We start from the raw sequence: 17,681 nt of genomic DNA, 5'->3' as shown, positions 1-17,681 counted from the left end.
GTGAGTTCATTTAATTCCTCTCATCACTATTCTTCCACTGTAAACTACTGAATTTAACTTAATACTGCTCTGTTTATAGAGGATGTCAGAATGGGTCTGTGCACATCTGGACTCTGCCACAAGGGGGTATGATTGTATCTTTGCCCAACATCCTAAACAACTCCTCCAGTCAACATAAAAACAGTGATGTCAAGGTCAGTTTGTTTTTTTTGTATTTTGAGTCCTTTTGTAGTCCTGGGTCTACAGTTATAAATAATGGATCTATTAAATCAAGGTTTTATTTCTGTTTCTGCAGGACACTGCAAAATGTGTGTTTGTGCTTAATGGCCACATCACAGCAGTGAAGTCCCTTTCCTTCTGCTCCAGTGGACTCGCTCTGGTTTCTGGGGGGATTGGGGGCCTGCTCAACATCTGGTCTTTACAGGTCAGAAATATTGCTCGAAGATTAAACACTGCTAACATGGGAATTTGTGAATGGATTCGGGATTTGAATGCTCTTCATGCATCTTCCAGGACGGTTCAGTGTTACAGACTGTCACAGGATTGGGTTCAGTCATCAGCACCACCTGGATACCTAACCTGGGCGTAGCTGCCTGCTTTGGAAGGTCGAAGGTAATTTGCATTACAAATGTATTTGTATTCAAACTTGAAAGAATATTTTAGAAGTTTATTCAAATATGCAGTCAGAGTCACAACATTTTTTGTACACTTACACATCTGGTTATGTACTGTACAGATAAAACATACTGTACTACAGTAGATACTGGCCTGTGCTAATTTGTAAGCAGTACAGTAATTAAAGCCACTGGTAACAGATTTTGTATTGTCGCTCCATGAGTCATCTGTTCTGTGCTTGTTTTTCCAGGATGTCTTGTTGATCTGCTGCACACCTGACTGGATCAGTCAAAATCACGTCCTCCCCTCCTGTCGTATGGTTCTCAGAAGCCAGAACATCCTGGGCCTAAATCGGGCGCCTTGCTTGGCCGTGTTCTTGGAGAGGCTGCCTTTGCTGCTACAGGAGCAGTACAGCTACGAACGGGTCATTACAGAAGCTAACGTTTACTGTTGTTCTAATTAGACACAGTTCATTTTCTGTTTCGCTAAGCCCATCGAGCACAATATAAACATGTCATTGTTCATGTACTGTAAATCCCTGTTTGTTTCTCTCTCATGCAGACGCACGTGGCAGCTGGTGATCAACTCGTCCACAGTGCCTTCATGCAGAGTCTGGCCTCCTTGGCTGTTGGTTTGTCTTTAGAGAAACACCTGTGCCGGTTTCCCTGTCCTCCGCACCACGACACCCTCGATGCCCTTTCCTGCCCGCCTGAGTGGAGCTGGCTTTCCACCTATGCCACTATGGTCCGCAGCGCCGAGGCTATTGCCAGTGGCACTACCTTCCCAGAATCCTTCATTGTTTCTGACTCTCAGGAGGTGGAAGACTGTGAAATCATCAAGGCACTGGTGAGCAGTGGCAAATACTGAGGCCCTTCTGTAATTATACAGTAGTGCAAAGACAATGTTACCTCACACCTCTGCGTCTTCTAGGACAACAGCAAATGGAGCTTCAGGATGGATGAACAGCTGATGTGTTGGGCCACCACTAAACCAGAGGTAAAAGGAAAACCATCAGTACGAAAACAAGTTCTGTGTCTGTTGAAGATAAATTCCATTCTGTTTGTTGTCTTCAAGGACTGGCAACAGGGTGGAAAGAGTGAGGTGTACCTGTGGGGAAATGGACGTTATGGACAGTTGGCAGGAACGGGGACCAACCTCATGGCACCTACACTTGCACCATCTCTATTACAGACTCAGCAGGTGGGCAAATTCCAGGTCTACTTGAAAATGTAGCTTTGATGCTGCTGTTTTGTAACATTTTCTCGTTTGGATTTTTACATCGTCCTTCAGGTTGTGTGTGGACAGAACTGTACTTTCCTCGTCCAGTCCAACGGGATCGTACTGGCTATAGGAGAGGGACAGTATGGGAGACTGGGTCAGGGGAATTCTGATGACCTTTACGTCCCCACTGTTATCTCTGCTTTTCAAGGTACCAAGAACCCTGATCTCAACTGTTCTGCTTTAGGTACTGTAACGGAAGAAGAGACAAAACCATTTGGGATTAAAGTATTGTAATATGCTTTGGTAGCTTCTATTTAGGCCTAATACTTTTCCTTCTGAATCATGTTTACTGACCCTTTCGAACTATGGACAGGATATGTGGTAACTCAGCTGGTGACGTCATGCGGATCAGACGGACACTCCATGGCCCTGACTGAAACCGGAGAAGTGTTCAGTTGGGGAGATGGAGATTTTGGAAAACTAGGCCATGGCAACAGTGAAAGGCAGAGGAGACCAAAACAGGTGGAGGCCTTACAGGGTGAAGAGGTCATACAGGTACTTTGCTCTTTAGTATTAAAGCAGCTACCTGACACTTCAAGTAATGCAGAAGCTAATTTGACATACAGTACACAACTTTATAGTCAAAATGTTTTTGGAGGTACAGTATCCATGATTTTTTTTTTGTCTCTTATCAGCTTGCGTGTGGCTTCAGACATTCAGCTGTGGTAACAGCAGATGGGAAATTGTTCACCTTTGGCAGCGGTGAATCTGGCCGTCTGGGTCAAAGGTCAACATCCAATAAGATGCTGCCTGAAAGAGTGGCAGCACTAGAGGGATATCATGTAGGGCAGGTAAGAAGTGGACTGATGGTTAAAAAAAAAATCAAATGTTTGGGAAAAAGTAGAATAAAGCTCAAATGGCTTTCCTTAGGTGTCATGTGGTCTCAACCACACTTTGGTGCTATCCCTTGACGGCATGGTTGTTTGGGCATTTGGAGATGGGGACTATGGCAAATTAGGAACCGGTTCCTCTACAGCGAAATACTACCCTCAGGTACTGTAAGCTCGCGGAAACAAAGACTGTTTATCTGACCCTGTACTGTTCCTCCCCTGGTGTGAGCATTATGTACTTGTAGCCATTTATAAATCTACTTTTGATTGTTGCTATTTTCAGAGAGTAGAGCAGCTGTGCAACAAGGGAATTAAGAAGGTCAGTTGTGGAACTCAGTTCTCTGTGGCTCTGGCCTGTGATGGACATGTTTACACATTTGGACAAGGTAATCTCATAAATACAATAATGACTTACCGAACTAATCTACTGTAGAAATACTCATTAATTGTGAATTATAGAACTTTAGAACTGCATGTAGTAATAAAGTATTTTATAAGTATTGGTATTATTGTTACCACACCTGCACGTGCTGTTATTTGGCTTCTCCTGTGTTTTTCCTTTAGAACGCCTCATCGGCCTGCCAGACTCCATGCTGAAGAATAAATCCTGCCCTCAAGTGGTGCCGGCGCTGGAGGGGCTGTTCATAGAAGACGTTGCTGTGGGCTGTGAACATGTGCTCGCCCTGTCTTCCACTGGGGACGTCTATGCCTGGGGCTGCAACAGTGAGGGACAGGTACAGTAATGAAGACGCAGTATTATAACATCACAGACCCTGCCAGTCAAGGCTTGTTTTAATGGCACATCAGTAGCCGTTTAACCGCTGCACTGTTGTATTTCCAGCTTGGCCTTGGACACTCCAACCCAGTAAAGGAGCCCACACTCGTAACTGCCCTCCAGGGTAAAAACATCAGACAGATCTCTGCTGGCCGCTGCCACAGCTCTGCATGGACCACGCCGTCTACCTCGATAAAAAACTCAGGTACCCACACCAGCACACAGACAGCATTCTACTCATGCAAATGAATACACCTGAGACTCAATTTGTCACTGTCGATCTCCAGGTGGTTCTGGAAATTTGAAACTAGGCCTCCCCCAGTCAGTCCCTCCACAGTACAACACCTTGAAAGATTGCAGCCCTGATGTTCTCAGCATGCGCCTCCGGGTACTATATCACTTCTCTGATCTCATGTACAAATCCTGGAGGCTACTGAACCTGGACGCCAAGAATCCGGTACTCATTAGTCCTTTGGTAATCATGCACCTGCAGCTTGGAAGCCGACTGACTGCCTCATTCGTTTCCCTGTGATTTTACATCCTTTCCCTCCATTCAGGTGTCCACCTCACGCTACAGTTCAGGGACAACAGCCATCATTCGCGGTGAGCTTAGAGGCCTTCTATCACCCAAGGTCAACACGCTGCCTCTGGTGCGCTCCATTGGCAGAACAATGACCCAGGGCAAAACATATGGGCCTCAGATTACTGTGAAGCGCATTTCCACAAGGTAAGAATGGCCATGATGTGGCCATGATTTAGTCTATACGACTGGTGGATGAGCTTAAGGAACACCTTACCCTGTTTCTAACTGGCTCGGCTTTTGTTTCTTGACCCTGACCTTGACTGTCGCCCTGTCACAGAGGCCGCTCCAGCAAGCCCATTTTTGTGCAGATCGCAAAGCAGGTGGTGAGCCTGAATCCACTCGAGCTGCGACTGCCTTCTCGAGCTTGGAAGGTCAAACTTGTTGGAGAGGGAGCGGACGATGCCGGAGGAGTGTTTGATGACACAATCACGGAGATGTGCCAGGTAGGACGTCAAACACACACAGACCTCTGTTACGCAGCCTAGATTAATACATGCTGAATATAAACTTGGAGTGTTTTTACCAGGAGTTGCAGTCTGGTGTTGTGGATCTTTTGATTCACACTCCTAACAGCTTTGCAGATGTGGGCAGTAACACTGACAGGTCCTCATTTTATAGTCATCAATCAACTTATATAAATATTTTATAATGAACTAATCTCACCTGTGCTGTCTGCTGGGTTTCGCTGACAGGTTCCTGTTTAACCCAGCGGCACTGACAGACGATCACATTGTACAGTTTCGCTTCCTGGGCATCCTGATGGCTGTGGCCATCCGCACCAAAAAGCCTCTGGACTTGCATCTGGCTCCCTGGGTGTGGAAACAGCTCTGCTCAATGCCACTGGGAGGTCCTGACCTGGAGGAGGTTGATGTTCTCACATACCGCACCCTCCAAGGCATCCTTCACCTAGAAAACAGTGGAATCACAGAAGATAATTTCCATGTGGTGAGATATTTACTGAGACTGATGTTATTCCTGTGCATTTTTAGTTTTTCTGCCTCTCGCATTCTAAAATAATTTTTCCTGCAACACCTCCATCTTCAGATGATTCCATTAGACTCGTTCGTGGCCCACAGTGCAGATGGAAGACTGGTGCCTGTGGTCCCTGGAGGTCAAAACATTTCCCTGACCTTTGCAAACCGCACTGAATATGTAGAGAGAGCACTGGACTACAGACTCCATGAGATGGAGTCACAGGTTTGTTTACATGTTTAGCATGTTATAATTTAATCAAATTACGTTGAAAAATGCGTTTAAAAAAATGTTAACAAAAATAGAGACCTTTGTTAACAGGGATTAGTTAGCTGGGCACTTCACCTGGTCAGAGACATTGTGTAACCTATTACTGTAGTAGTATTGTTTTATAGTATGTGGTGAGTACATCGTATGTGATGGGGGGGGGGGGGGGGGGGGGAGTCAAATGTCATATAGTACATATCAAAAACCATGTGAGTACCGTATTTGAGTGATCCATTTCAAACGTCTACCCACCTTCCAGGAGTGTTTAGTGAACATCCTGTTTGATATTTCTGAAGATGAGATAAAGGGAACAAGAACAACAAAGCTGATGTTGTTCTGTTGTGTCCAGGTGGCGGCAGTCAGAGAGGGCATGTCCACCATCATCCCGGTGCCCCTCCTCTCCCTGCTGACAGCAAAACAGCTGGAGCAGCTGGTCTGTGGCCTGCCAGAGGTCTCTGTTGAGATGCTGAAGAAGCTGGTGCGCTACCGTGACATCACAGAGAGCCACCAGCTCATTGGCTGGTTTTGGCAGAGCTTGGAGGAGTTCACCAATGAGGAGCGGGTGCTTTTCCTCCGCTTCGTCTCTGGCAGGTCCAGACTGCCTTCCAACCCAGCTGATATAACACAGAAGTTCCAAATCATCAAGGTTGATAGGGTAAGGTTATTACAAAGGTAATCATAATATTCATATTAACAGTCCAAATGCAACCCTTCGCTCTCTGCTGCTCTTCAGCCCGTCAACGGTCTCCCTACTGCTCAGACCTGCTTCTTCCTGCTTCGTCTGCCCCCGTACACGAGCCAGGCCATCCTCGCCGAGCGCCTCCGCTACTCCATCCACAACTGTCCCTCCATCGACATGGACAACTACATGCTGACCCACAACACCGAGCCAGCAGACAGCTCCGACACCGAGGAGTGAAGCAGGAGCCTGCAGTCAACAGGGAGATGAATGTAACTCCTAATGCCATGCACATTATGCACTGAACACAGATTTTTATTCGCCAAACCTATAAGGTAGTGTACGTATTATACGGTGGTTGATTTAAAGATGTGTAGTTTTTATTTTCTATCTGTTGGAACTATTACAGTGGTTACTATGAATCAAATCTACAGGGATTCAGAACAAGATTTTTAAAAATAAGCCACAGTAAAGAAGTTAATGTGCCTGTTTGAAAATATAATTTATTGACCTGTCACATACGTAAAGAGTGTAAAATAAATAAGAGTGTTTAAATTAGGATTGTGATAAGACTGTTTTTGTATCTGCAACCACTCATCTGACTTGTCAAGAAAGCTGCTTCATTGTTCCATTCAGCACAACGCTTCCCAACCCACAAACGAAGCAACAACTTCCCTCTTTCAAAAACAGAGCTTAATTCAATTCCCCTGAGTTTAATGTTGTCCTGAGTCAGCACAGCTGGTGAGTCTGCAATTTGTCTGTGCTGGTGAGCGGTACGTCTGCCGTGACCTTATTACCCATCTGTTCCCGTGTGCGCGGTGTGGCCAGTAAGGCAGAATTCAACCTGCAGTCAGCAGCCCTGCAGCTGAGAGAGGGACGCTTTTCACAAGAGCCCTTGGTATAAATATAACCTCCATCTGCAGGACCAGGAGCCTGCACGGCTTTGGAAAAAGCCAAGTGGCAAAGCAAATCATGTCAAGGGTTTGTTTCAATATTTGTCTGGTATCTGGTCCAGCTGAACGGGGCTGCCTGAGGATGTCTCTTTAAATAAGAATGATCAAGGGTCATTTAGGGAAGCGGAAGCATTGCAGACCCTCCCATGTGGAAAACAACTGTAAGCAAGAATTTCTTTTAAAAGAAAATAGATTTAATATTTGCAAAAAAAATAACCAATGCCTTCAGTTTTCTATTTAAACAAATCACATCGCAGGATTTGCTATGAGCTCAGAGAAAGTCAGCACTCGTCACGCTGTACAAGCCAAGGTCCCTTGATTCAGATTTCACTATTTCTGCAGCTGCGAGATCTCTTACTGACTTATTGAAGCGCCATCTTTCTTTTTCAGCCGTCTGGTTCTGATGATGTCCTCCTTCCCGTTCCCACAGGAGGGCAGCCTTGTTACTGAGACGTGCAGCTCCAGTGCACGAGTTCAAGCCAACACTGAGGATAAGCAGAGGCACTGCACACGGCCACATTCAGATCCTTCATACAGTAGCTGATGACGCTGATGATATTTATCCTGAATCAGCTCATTTGAAATAGACAACAACAATATGTGGTCAAAACACTACAATAATGATCATTTCAAACCCAGGCTTCTGTTTCTGTGGATACTAAATGCATCATTGCTCACTTTTACACGAGTGTCTCCTAAAAGTGCTGTATACTTAACTTTTATTCATTACAAAAGACGGCAGGACTTTTCGATTATTCATGTCCTGCACAGCGAGAGCTCTTTTATGGAGGCTTGTTTGCTGCCAAGACCTGAGATGAATCACTGGAATAATCATTTAACGCCGCATGGGACCGTTTCAGCATAGTACAGTCCTGGATTAGTTACACTTGCATATATTAAAAATAATTACAATCAGCGATCATGCAGGTCATAAGTGTGTCTTCGTTTTCTATTCAGATAATCATGTCCCTGGGACTATAACCACTTACACTACGCAACATTTTTTGGAGTAAAAAAAGTCTCCTTCCTGCAGAGAATGAAGCAGGTCTCTCCATTCTGAATCTTTAACTAGCGACCTGATGCGACCTAGACAATCTCATTCATGTGACTGGTTACCTGATCCTCGCAGACCCCTCTAAAATCAGTGGAGCTCATTTCGTGAAGATGCACGGGTGCGTCGTCCCGTGAAAGCGGTGACGCTTGTGCACGGGTCGCTGAGCTCCACCGAGGCTGGGCGTCGGCGTGCGTGCGTGCGTGCGTGCGTGCGTGCGTGCGTCCGCGGCCCGTTCCGCTGTCCCGCTGTTCTGCCGCCCGCTCGGCTCCGCTTACAGCCGAGTGCGACCCGTGCACTTCAGGGACACTTAAGACTCCGGTACGGTTTCAGTCCGTGATGTCACAGGGACGTGCTCGCTCGCCCGTCAGTCGACACGGAGGCCGTCGAGTGGCAGGCGGACGCTGACGCAGTGAAAGGTCTGTGACGGGAGTTTAAAGAGGCGGAACAAACTACCACACGTTTGCAAAAAATGCCTGGAAGTCACCACTGGACCATCAAATGACTTATTAAAGCATAGTTACTCCTCCAAAGGCCTGTGGAGTGAAGGGCTGAGGCGGATTTAGGTGGCAGTAGGTGGGAACTGCTCTGATTAATAATGCAACGGTGTCTGAAGGGGGCAACACAATCTTCTGATACTAACAGACCTTTCTGCAAAGAATGAGAAGATCACTGAGGACACAAGGATCATCTAAGTGCCCCAACTTACTATGAGAAGCAGCCGTCTACGGACCCCGGAGACATGATGCTAAACATCATCAGAATCTGACTTTAACTGCTGCCATCATTCAGACTATGAATGAACCCTCAGGAACGTAGGGTGTGAAGTCATTTACCCGAGAGGCCTCTAATCCATTCAAGTTGCGCGTTCTGCGCAATATATGTCACCTAAGCAACATAGTGGCTCATACATTAGATACAAAATAACCTCAATGATCTCACAACAAGCATCTTAAGTGTTTTGAATGAGCCCCAGAGAAGACTGGCATAAAACCGTCCATCCTGCTTCTACTGTATTACTCAATCTTTCCCCACTCAATGCCATTACTCTACTTCTGCTGTGATCACATTTCACCATTTGGGGCGTCAGACAAATACAGTACTCCCATCTGAGGAGTGATGCTAACACAGTAACACACAGGCAACAGCAAAGTCAGCACAGATGAGTGTCAGCTTGCTTCAACACGTCTAGAATGGTTTTACAGCACGAGACCCGACAGTATGTAGCACGGTCAATGGAGCTTCACAGCCCCGTCTCTGCCGGAAGCAGAGGATGCAGTCCAACACCCAACAACAGAGCTTTTATTTTCCAATCGGCTGTTACGCAAGGGTTTCTGGGCAAGGCACCTTGCAAGAACAGCCTCTCCCGTTGCTAAAGCAGCGGTGGTTACATCAGCATCAGCTTCCACGGGATCAAAACGCGAAGGGCATTCCTGTTGACTTTGCTGATTCAAAGCCAGAAAGGGGGATTTCTTTCACCCGCCTCGGCCTTTTCTCCCTATTCTATTTGCTAATGATGCTGAAATTGGGAAGCACTTCGTATTCTCAGCAGTCATGAACATCTGGTGTTTGCCTTGCCATCTGATCGTGTTATTGTCTAATGGGATTGACCATGATTACTATTTAAAAAAAAGAAAGATGTGCATGCTGGTTTATCTTTTGCAAGATTAGCAATGTACAAATATTTCCAAGCACAGGATGAATGTGATATAAATTAATACTTTTCTTGTTGTTTGGACGTTTAACAAAAAAATATATTTCGCCAGCAGAAATAAACGAGCCAGCGCTTTGATCTGTGCTATAATATCATCTGCTGCTGGCGCCAGACCCTGAGAGATGCGGTTTCTGGGACAACGCGAGCACATGCATCTCCACCATAAGCATTTACAAATTACAAACCCGATGTGTGCACGCTGTAGGGACGGCAGCGAAAGATGATGACGCGGGGGAAAGGGGAAGGGCCGGACGTTGGTGAGGGACCTAGTTAAGCTCCCGGAGAGCTTAAAATACCAAACAAAGTAGGCCTGCATCATTGAGCATAAACTCTTAATGCACGAACATGTAGCTGATACACACACGCAGACACACACACACACACACACACACACCCAAATGTCCAGCTACTGCATGTGTGACGTCCAGTTCCCACCAGCGCAGGTCAACATTTCCACTTGATGCAATCTCATACTGTATGTTAGAGGAAATACTTTATTAACCTAACCTACATAAAACTCCTTGCATACATTTGTGCTGACATCAGAGCTGTGAAAACTATATTTGAAGCGGGTGCTGTGATTTATCTTCAGCCACTCCGTTAACTGTAATATTAATCATGCGCTGCTGAACTGTGCCTGGTGTAGAATGTAAAACCTGCACATACAACACAGTGACGCCATAGCTTATATTTAGCAGGAAGAGAATATACAACACACTGTTTGATGCCTTTAAAGGGAACGTTGCTCCTGCAGAAAAGTCTTTATGCTGCAGGCTCTGCTTTTGTTGCACTTGAGGTGTCTGTGATCACGCGGCGCTGATGTGAGCGCCGTGGACACCGCTCTACTGTTACACATGAGGTGTCGGGTGCCCCGGGTGCACGTGTAAACACATCCCAGTCTGCAGACAGAAGTGGCGGCGCTCAACTCGAGCGCTTCCACCTCTCCAGAAGAATCATGAAGAATCGGTTCCACAGCGACACAAGCCCCGCTTTAAACAAAGGCACGTGCACACGACGCTGGAAACGAGTCACGGCACAATGATGCTGGATGGTACCGACACAAAGGCTGTGGAACACAGAGGAATGTGCTGAAACCCACTGTGACACTGATGTACAGCAGTGGCTGCAGACAGAGAGCGAGCGAGCGAGCGAGAGAGAGAGTGCAGACTAGGCAAGATTTGCTCCCACTGGCTGTGAAGTCTCCCTTATCCATCATTAAAATGTAGATTTAATGTGCAGTGCGGTAAAGATCATGTCTGGGTACTTTATAAAAGTCCCCATAGTGGCATTACTAATTAAAATCAACAAATGGTCATCTCCTTAAAAGTGGTACAGTATAGTGATATAAAAATTTGAGTATATAATTTATTTATTTAATAGTAATTAATATGAATGCATGGCAACATATTATCCTGGCCAATGTGTTTGACCATTGGTCATTATGGGAATTAAATGAGTAGTTAATCTACGACTCTCTGAAAAACAAGGAAACACTGCGAAGCTTATTTATAGATAAAAACATTTCTAAGCAAACCCAGAATTGCATAATGAGATGAAACAAGGGTGCTGGCACACGGCTGAGCTCCTGGGGTAAGGATGCTGGCAGGGGGAGGGGGGATGGAGCGCTACACGGGTACCGGTAGCCGCACCAGCTGTTCCCCGCGCGTCGCACTGGCTGCGTGATTGGAGCCGCGGCGGATGCGCAACAGCTGCTCACCTCCGCCGTTCACCAAAGGGGCCGGGGACATGGGTGAGAAGTGCGTGGTCGACGGGACGCCAGCGTGCACGTGGGCCCAGTAGCAGCACGTGCACGTGCGTTTGGCTCCACTCTCAAACGTAGGGCGGCGGTCGATTACAGCAGCGCCCTTGTCCGTCATGATACAGCTCATTCCCTGCGCGACAGTCACATGGCGCACACAGATGCTGTTTACCGCCGCCGCTGCCACTGGGCAGAACACGGTGCTGGAGTTGTGCCGAGTTTTTTTTTTTTTTTTTTATCCCTTTTGAACACAGAATTTGGACTTAGGATCCAGATGTATGGCTGTAAACACTGGAAACGCAGGCGCAGGCCTGGTACATAGCGGGAGGCAGATGCTCCTTGTGTAAGTTGACGCTGACCTTCCACTGAACCAACCAAAGGGCACGGAGGGCAGCAAGGAACCCATTTCCCAGCGCGTGCACGAGGGTGAGGCCTCCGTCCACCAGCGAGCGAGCGCTCCCTCCTCTCGCGGCTGCGAAAGCGTCTGAATAAGTTTCACCTTCAGGAGAGACTCAAATCACATTTCTAATTAATTCTTAATGACTGCAGATTCGGCCCAAGCCCTGCAGACTCGTGCGTGACCGTCCCTAAACAGATACTCCGACATCTGTCAAAATTGGATCTCCACATAACAGGTTTTGGTTGGTGAGTTTGGGCCTGGACTCCCCAACTAATGCCAGGCAGATTAATTATCAAAATGGCAATTGCTTTATACCAGTGAAAAGATTAGAGCGCTTTCCATCCCACACTCATCAGATTGTGACAACACACAATGATCCACTCTGTGTGTGTGTGTGTGTGTGTGCACTTAATATCCTGAATTTATAGTTGAATTGAAAATAAATGACAAATTATCAAATTGACTCTGTCAGTTTGAATGTCTTTCCTTGTTGGATACTTGAAGCTCTTTGTTTACTACTGCGTGGCTCTCGGCCATCTTCTGTTGTCCAGGTACTGTAGTTTATAATCAGCTGGCAGATGCTTGAGACACGAAAGGTGCTTCCCACGCTCCCATGAAAACGGTCTTGCGATGCCAGAATCCACTCTTTGCACCGCGACCTCTCAGTCGGGCGGCGGCGTCTCCAGAAACAGCTGGGACGGATGAGTTTCGGCCGCGAGCGCGGCGTGGCTGCGCGCTGCAGTGATGGATGGCTCACATTATGTGCGGAGCAGGGTCATGTTACTCTACATCATCAGCACAGGAGGGGATCATTAATGGCAACACAGTCAGCTGCATAAGTACTACACACTTAGTACTTTAGAGGAACACCACACACTCCCTGGAGGCCTCAAGGCGGCAAGTAATGTGTCTTTATGAAACTACCGCATCCAACAGACTTGTGAATTATGGCTCATAAGATATTATTAAACTCTACACAAACACAAAATTGACTTTACTCACAACTGAGTTCTAGCTTTACAGTATGTTAAACAACCTTTAACGTCACATACTATTCAAACGGATTGACTGCATTATATATTTTGCTGTTAAAAATGTATCGTCAATGTCTTTGTGGATTTTTAATTTGATAAAGGTTTGGCTGCTTCCGTGACCTTTTCCTAAGATCCAGATGAACTGTGTTGATTTGAAGGCATTGTTCAGATAAATAAGTGCATAGTTAAAAAAAAAACGGACTGCTGTTGCACAACACCACAGCCCAAAAGGAACCAGGCACCAGCACATTTAACTAAAGTATTAATGAAGCTTGTATCAGACTAAATAAATCCACCCAAAGAGAACATGGATTAAAATGCACTAAAAAACAAGATTAGGGGAGTCAATCTGACCTGTAGTCTGTTAAACCCTCCGTAATATGGAGAAATGAGCAAAGTAGGACGATGAGAGACGCACAATTATTTTTTAGTTCTCGTTATATTACTTTTTTTTTTTTTTTAGAAATGGGATTTGCTCCAGACGAGACGAAGCCCTGACACCAACGCGAGCAGCTCCCAGCGTCCTGCCACAGCGGTGCTGGTTAAACGTTAGCTTTTCTAATGTCAAGCCTGATGAGCTAAGTGGGTCATTAGTGATAGATTCATTAGCTCAGGATCGAAGCGGGGCACCTTGCCACCGTCCGCTTAATTATTCACACGGATGAGCTCAAAGGGCTTAAACCTGGATTTCGACTTCTGTCTTGGGCATCTTTTATATGTTAAACAGGTAAAACACAATAACCCACTCACTTCATGTCATGCTTACATTCATATTAAAGCGACTGTGTCTAATTTGCATAATTCTTTTGGCCATAGCTTTAATGTGTGAGCAGTGGGTTCATCGCTTATTACAGAACCGGCAACCTTTCGTCTCCCAGTCCGGCCTCTCCAACCTCCGCTCAACCACGGATCATCACAAACAGGCTTTTATCCAGTCAGACGGCTCCCTCAGAAAGAAGTTACATGTTTAATCAGTCAGCTCTTTAAATGGACACTGCACTTTAAACAATTGATTCCCGACGCTCGATGAAACATTAACGCGGCCCGACAGTGCGGTGACTTAAGGTTCTTATCTCACTTTTAGATCCTGTAAACGGAGAGCGCGATGAATATTGCATCGCTTTAGGCGGCTGCAGGAACCCCACTCAGTGACACGCGTCAGTGACGGGCTCGGTATCATGTGAAAAAGCGAAACGAACGGAGAAAAAGGCGCCTGGAGCCGACAGCGGCTCCGCGAGCGAAACACAACGTATACGAGAGGAATCCTGGTCCGATGCTGCAGCAGCCTGTGCGCCAGGTGCAACAACTGACAGCGACTGACCCAGTTCCTCACACGAGCCAAGTGTCAACAAAGGCTCATTATGTATTAGGTCTATTTATTGCCTCATCCTATATAATTATACAGCCCGGATTGAAGTGATCGTGTATTTGTAACGGTCCAGTACATGACACGTATTCAGGCGTTAATTACGTCCAGACGTCACGCGGCTGTTAGCGCTTACACGCCCCCGTCTTGTTAATACTGCTCAACACAAGGAGGTACAGAGGAAAGCAATTAAAGTGAACATGATGAGGTGACATACAGTAAGACGCTCAGCCTGGTGATTCTGAAGGGAGTCTTTAATTACCAGCTCACTGTTGGCGCTCGACGTTTGACGCGGTCGGTGCTGATGTCGTCGTTTGGTCCGGTGGGAGAGAAATGCTGAGGGTTGTGCGGCGCGATCATAAAAACATACAGACGTCGCGAAGGAATGTGTTCAAGGTCAAGACTTTGACTCTCACAGGGGTTTGTGTGAAACGCTGCACTGACTCGTGGTGGACGCTGGTTCTGTCTCCACTGTTCCTGTACAGCCTGTGTTCGATATGTAATCAAGGTCCAAGGTGACGCTCTGCGTGTGGTAATGGGCGGAGCAGCAGGGGGCCGTTGCTTCAGGGGGACGTCACCTTGCTGCTGCTGAGGCTGCAGGGACTCAAAAGGATGGCAAAAGGAAGGAAAGAAAGGCAGGCGAGGGAGACGGCCGCGTCACGGGTTACGCGTCGGCCCGGTTCTGCACGGTGACGCTTCCCTCCGTTCCCCCGGCCCTGGACCGGGAGCACATCGTATCCTCTTACCCTAAAACGCTGGGAATTCATCTAAAGTAATTCCCTCCTGTCAGACGCACACATGCGAGCGTGCATGCGCGCGCACACACACACACAGACGCACACTTGTCTGTCTGCGGCTGGCGGTGGGAGCTCGAGCACTTCAGATCACCGTGGATTACGATGGGATTTTCCCAACAGCCTCTAAAATCTCTGGCTTTCAACGTTCAGGCGATTTGACTTTTCGGAGTCATAATTAACATTTAGATTCCTCTCTTAGTGACGTGGCCATTGTCATCGTGGGCTTTTAGTTTGCTCATTCTGACGCAGCTTCAAACAGACATACGGGTTATTTTCAAAACCAAAAAAAAAAAAAAAAAAAAAGGCTGTAGTAAAATGACAAATCCTGATGAGGCAGACTGACACGGTGGCAGGGCAGAAATCTCGATGGAAGAGGCTCCTTCAGTTCTCACACACTGAGCAAAAGCTGGTCACATAATAGTGAGAATGGGAAAATGGAGCCTTTCCTCCTCCACCCTGAAAGGACCACACTGACACAAACACCAAAGGATGGAGCTAATGATGGAGCTCTGTGGCAGGAGTCACCAGCCCTGATCTCCAGAGACCCCTTCATGCCTGTGCTCCCACTGACCCTGCCGCTACTGCTGGTCGCCTGCATCACGCTGAACAGATGCTGCAAGTACGAACAAGCAAACAAGCTTTGCTGCATATTAGCAGATGGAGCAACTAAGAGAATCTACATGAAGGTTTACCTCAACCCACAAAACTTTATTTTACTGTTGACTGTATGAACATCCTAACACTTGAAAAAGCCAGGGATTCTGAATACTGTAGTCCAATTATTGAGCAAGGAGCAGTTCAGACTTGTTAAATCAGACGTTAAATTACAGTATTATTCTGTGTCTGTGGTTCCTAGGATCAGTGGCAGCTTTTCACTATCATAAAATAAAACACCATTCTGCTAATTTCCTTCATTATGCAGCTTTCTTCTGTTTAATTGCGTTTGTTGTGCTTATTCTGATTCATTATGCTCTAATTCCGTGCATTTTTATCTGCTGCCCCACTTCATGTTGTCTTTGACCCCCCACGGCTTCTACAGAGGAGATTTAGAGGCTCAGGAAGAGGAAACAAACACAGGCGTAGCTTCAGATGAGCTCACAAACAAAGATTCAGACCTAATTTAATATCATTTATAACAACTGGTTGCCCTTGACCACTAATGCAGAAACTATGCTTTGTACGTGTACAGTAATTATCAGAGTTCGCACACGTGCTGGCGTCGGCGCCGCGGCCGGAGTGGCTCTCTCTCTCTCTCTCTCTCCTCCGCGGCTGCTCCATAGACGCCACCCATCAAGGGATCAACGGACGTCAGTAAATCCATTACTAAAAATACTTGCCAACGCTCTGGGATTACTACGCTCAGCAAGTGGACACTGTGCATGCCGCAAATCTGGAATTAGGCAGCGAGCGGCTGTCGGTGGTGCACCAGCACCTGATCCACTGTCTAGGCATGTGTGGCCCCGGGGCAGAGGTGCCTGGAACTGTGTCACTTTGGCCGACCGGCTCCATATGTCGCGCTGGGGTTGTCTTTTCCAGGCTCTTTCATGATGAGCGTCGACGCTCGGGGGCTTTTTCTGCAAAAGGTTCGATCCGAAGCAGCCGCATGCGCACGGGGGCTTATTTGAAGCCGAGGCGGAGACTGTGGGCGGCACGCGGGCAGGGAACATGCCCAGCGTCGCATTAAGAGCTACTTGTGATCATACAGTAATGCTGATCCGCAGGAGGACCTGGAGCCTGTCCCAGCTGTTGGTGGATGAGAGGCGGGCTTCGTCCTGGACAGGTCGCCTGTCCGTCACAGACCCACACACACACACACACACTCACACCTAGGGGGAGTTTGGAGTCTCCAATTAACCTGACTGCATGTGTTTGGACGGAGGGAAGCGCTGACCTTGGGAATCTTGCTGCAGTATGAGGCGAGACACGCCGAGAGCTTTTTATTTTCATTCCGTGCTTTATTATTGGCTCACAGATGTGGACGCTATCAACTAAGGATTATTTGAAGGGATTTCGCGTCATACAGTACAGTAGGAGAACAGCTGTGTGTCCATGAGCCAGCTCATTTGCAAACGTTTGCACAGCAATAGCCCATGATTTCATCACACTCAGCGTCTTGACAGAGCCTCCTAATGGCTGCGCTGGTTAAGTCAACCTTGGCCTCAGCCGACCAACGCCCGACCGCCGAGGTGCACGATACCATGATAGTCTCAGCTGGACACGCACCAAACCTTGCAATCCTATTACAACACTACCCACCTCCCAGCCCCGAGCACGCTTTAATTAAAGTAGTCAGTCCTGGGACAAGAGTCCAAAGAGGGCAAGCGAATTAGTGGGCGCGTCTGACCGAGGCCGTGGATGATTTCTGCATTTAATTTGGCACTTTAATGAGCTGGGTCTCTGATATATACTCTACAACCAGACATTTGAAAGTAAAGACAATGTTGGAAGACCCCTGTTTGTTGTTGCTACTTTAACACTGGCCTGAGCAGAAAATGTCCTTTTGAGGGGGAAACTATACATTGAGGGGGTTTGTAACACAATACTGCCATCCTGTAGTTGCTCAATGCTATTTGTGGCTTACTGTAAGTAATGACTGGCAGCACGG

At 47.0% G+C, this 17,681-nt stretch overlaps 1 protein-coding gene across 6 annotated transcripts in view; it reads left to right on the top strand.

Annotated features, from left to right (window-relative positions):
* Positions 1–6,561, top strand: part of LOC114866632 (probable E3 ubiquitin-protein ligase HERC1) — a 29,521-nt gene extending 22,960 nt beyond the window's left edge. For 4 of the 6 annotated variants that reach the window (XM_029168622.3, XM_029168623.3, XM_029168626.3 and 1 more), the window contains 22 exons: positions 80–194; positions 296–424; positions 514–612; positions 866–1,039; positions 1,177–1,461; positions 1,546–1,611; positions 1,690–1,815; positions 1,906–2,044; positions 2,210–2,391; positions 2,532–2,687; positions 2,767–2,889; positions 3,010–3,112; positions 3,291–3,460; positions 3,568–3,706; positions 3,789–3,976; positions 4,059–4,228; positions 4,362–4,527; positions 4,611–4,687; positions 4,777–5,029; positions 5,129–5,281; positions 5,673–5,978; positions 6,057–6,561. In XM_029168622.3, coding sequence (XP_029024455.1) covers positions 80–194; positions 296–424; positions 514–612; positions 866–1,039; positions 1,177–1,461; positions 1,546–1,611; positions 1,690–1,815; positions 1,906–2,044; positions 2,210–2,391; positions 2,532–2,687; positions 2,767–2,889; positions 3,010–3,112; positions 3,291–3,460; positions 3,568–3,706; positions 3,789–3,976; positions 4,059–4,228; positions 4,362–4,527; positions 4,611–4,687; positions 4,777–5,029; positions 5,129–5,281; positions 5,673–5,978; positions 6,057–6,242 — 3,505 coding nt within the window. In that variant the 3' untranslated portion in view covers positions 6,243–6,561. The remainder of the gene's footprint in view (positions 1–79; positions 195–295; positions 425–513; positions 613–865; positions 1,040–1,176; positions 1,462–1,545; positions 1,612–1,689; positions 1,816–1,905; positions 2,045–2,209; positions 2,392–2,531; positions 2,688–2,766; positions 2,890–3,009; positions 3,113–3,290; positions 3,461–3,567; positions 3,707–3,788; positions 3,977–4,058; positions 4,229–4,361; positions 4,528–4,610; positions 4,688–4,776; positions 5,030–5,128; positions 5,282–5,672; positions 5,979–6,056) is intronic. The other 2 variants (XM_029168629.3, XM_029168625.3) reach the window with 1 other exon arrangement.
* The last annotated feature ends 11,120 nt before the right edge of the window (positions 6,562–17,681 follow it).

Source organism: Betta splendens, chromosome 12 (assembly GCF_900634795.4).
Source record: "Betta splendens chromosome 12, fBetSpl5.4, whole genome shotgun sequence".
In the NCBI taxonomy this organism is placed as follows: domain Eukaryota; kingdom Metazoa; phylum Chordata; class Actinopteri; order Anabantiformes; family Osphronemidae; genus Betta; species Betta splendens.
The sequence above is the reverse complement of the archived record's forward strand: the minus strand, read 5'-3'. Positions and strand labels throughout refer to the sequence as shown.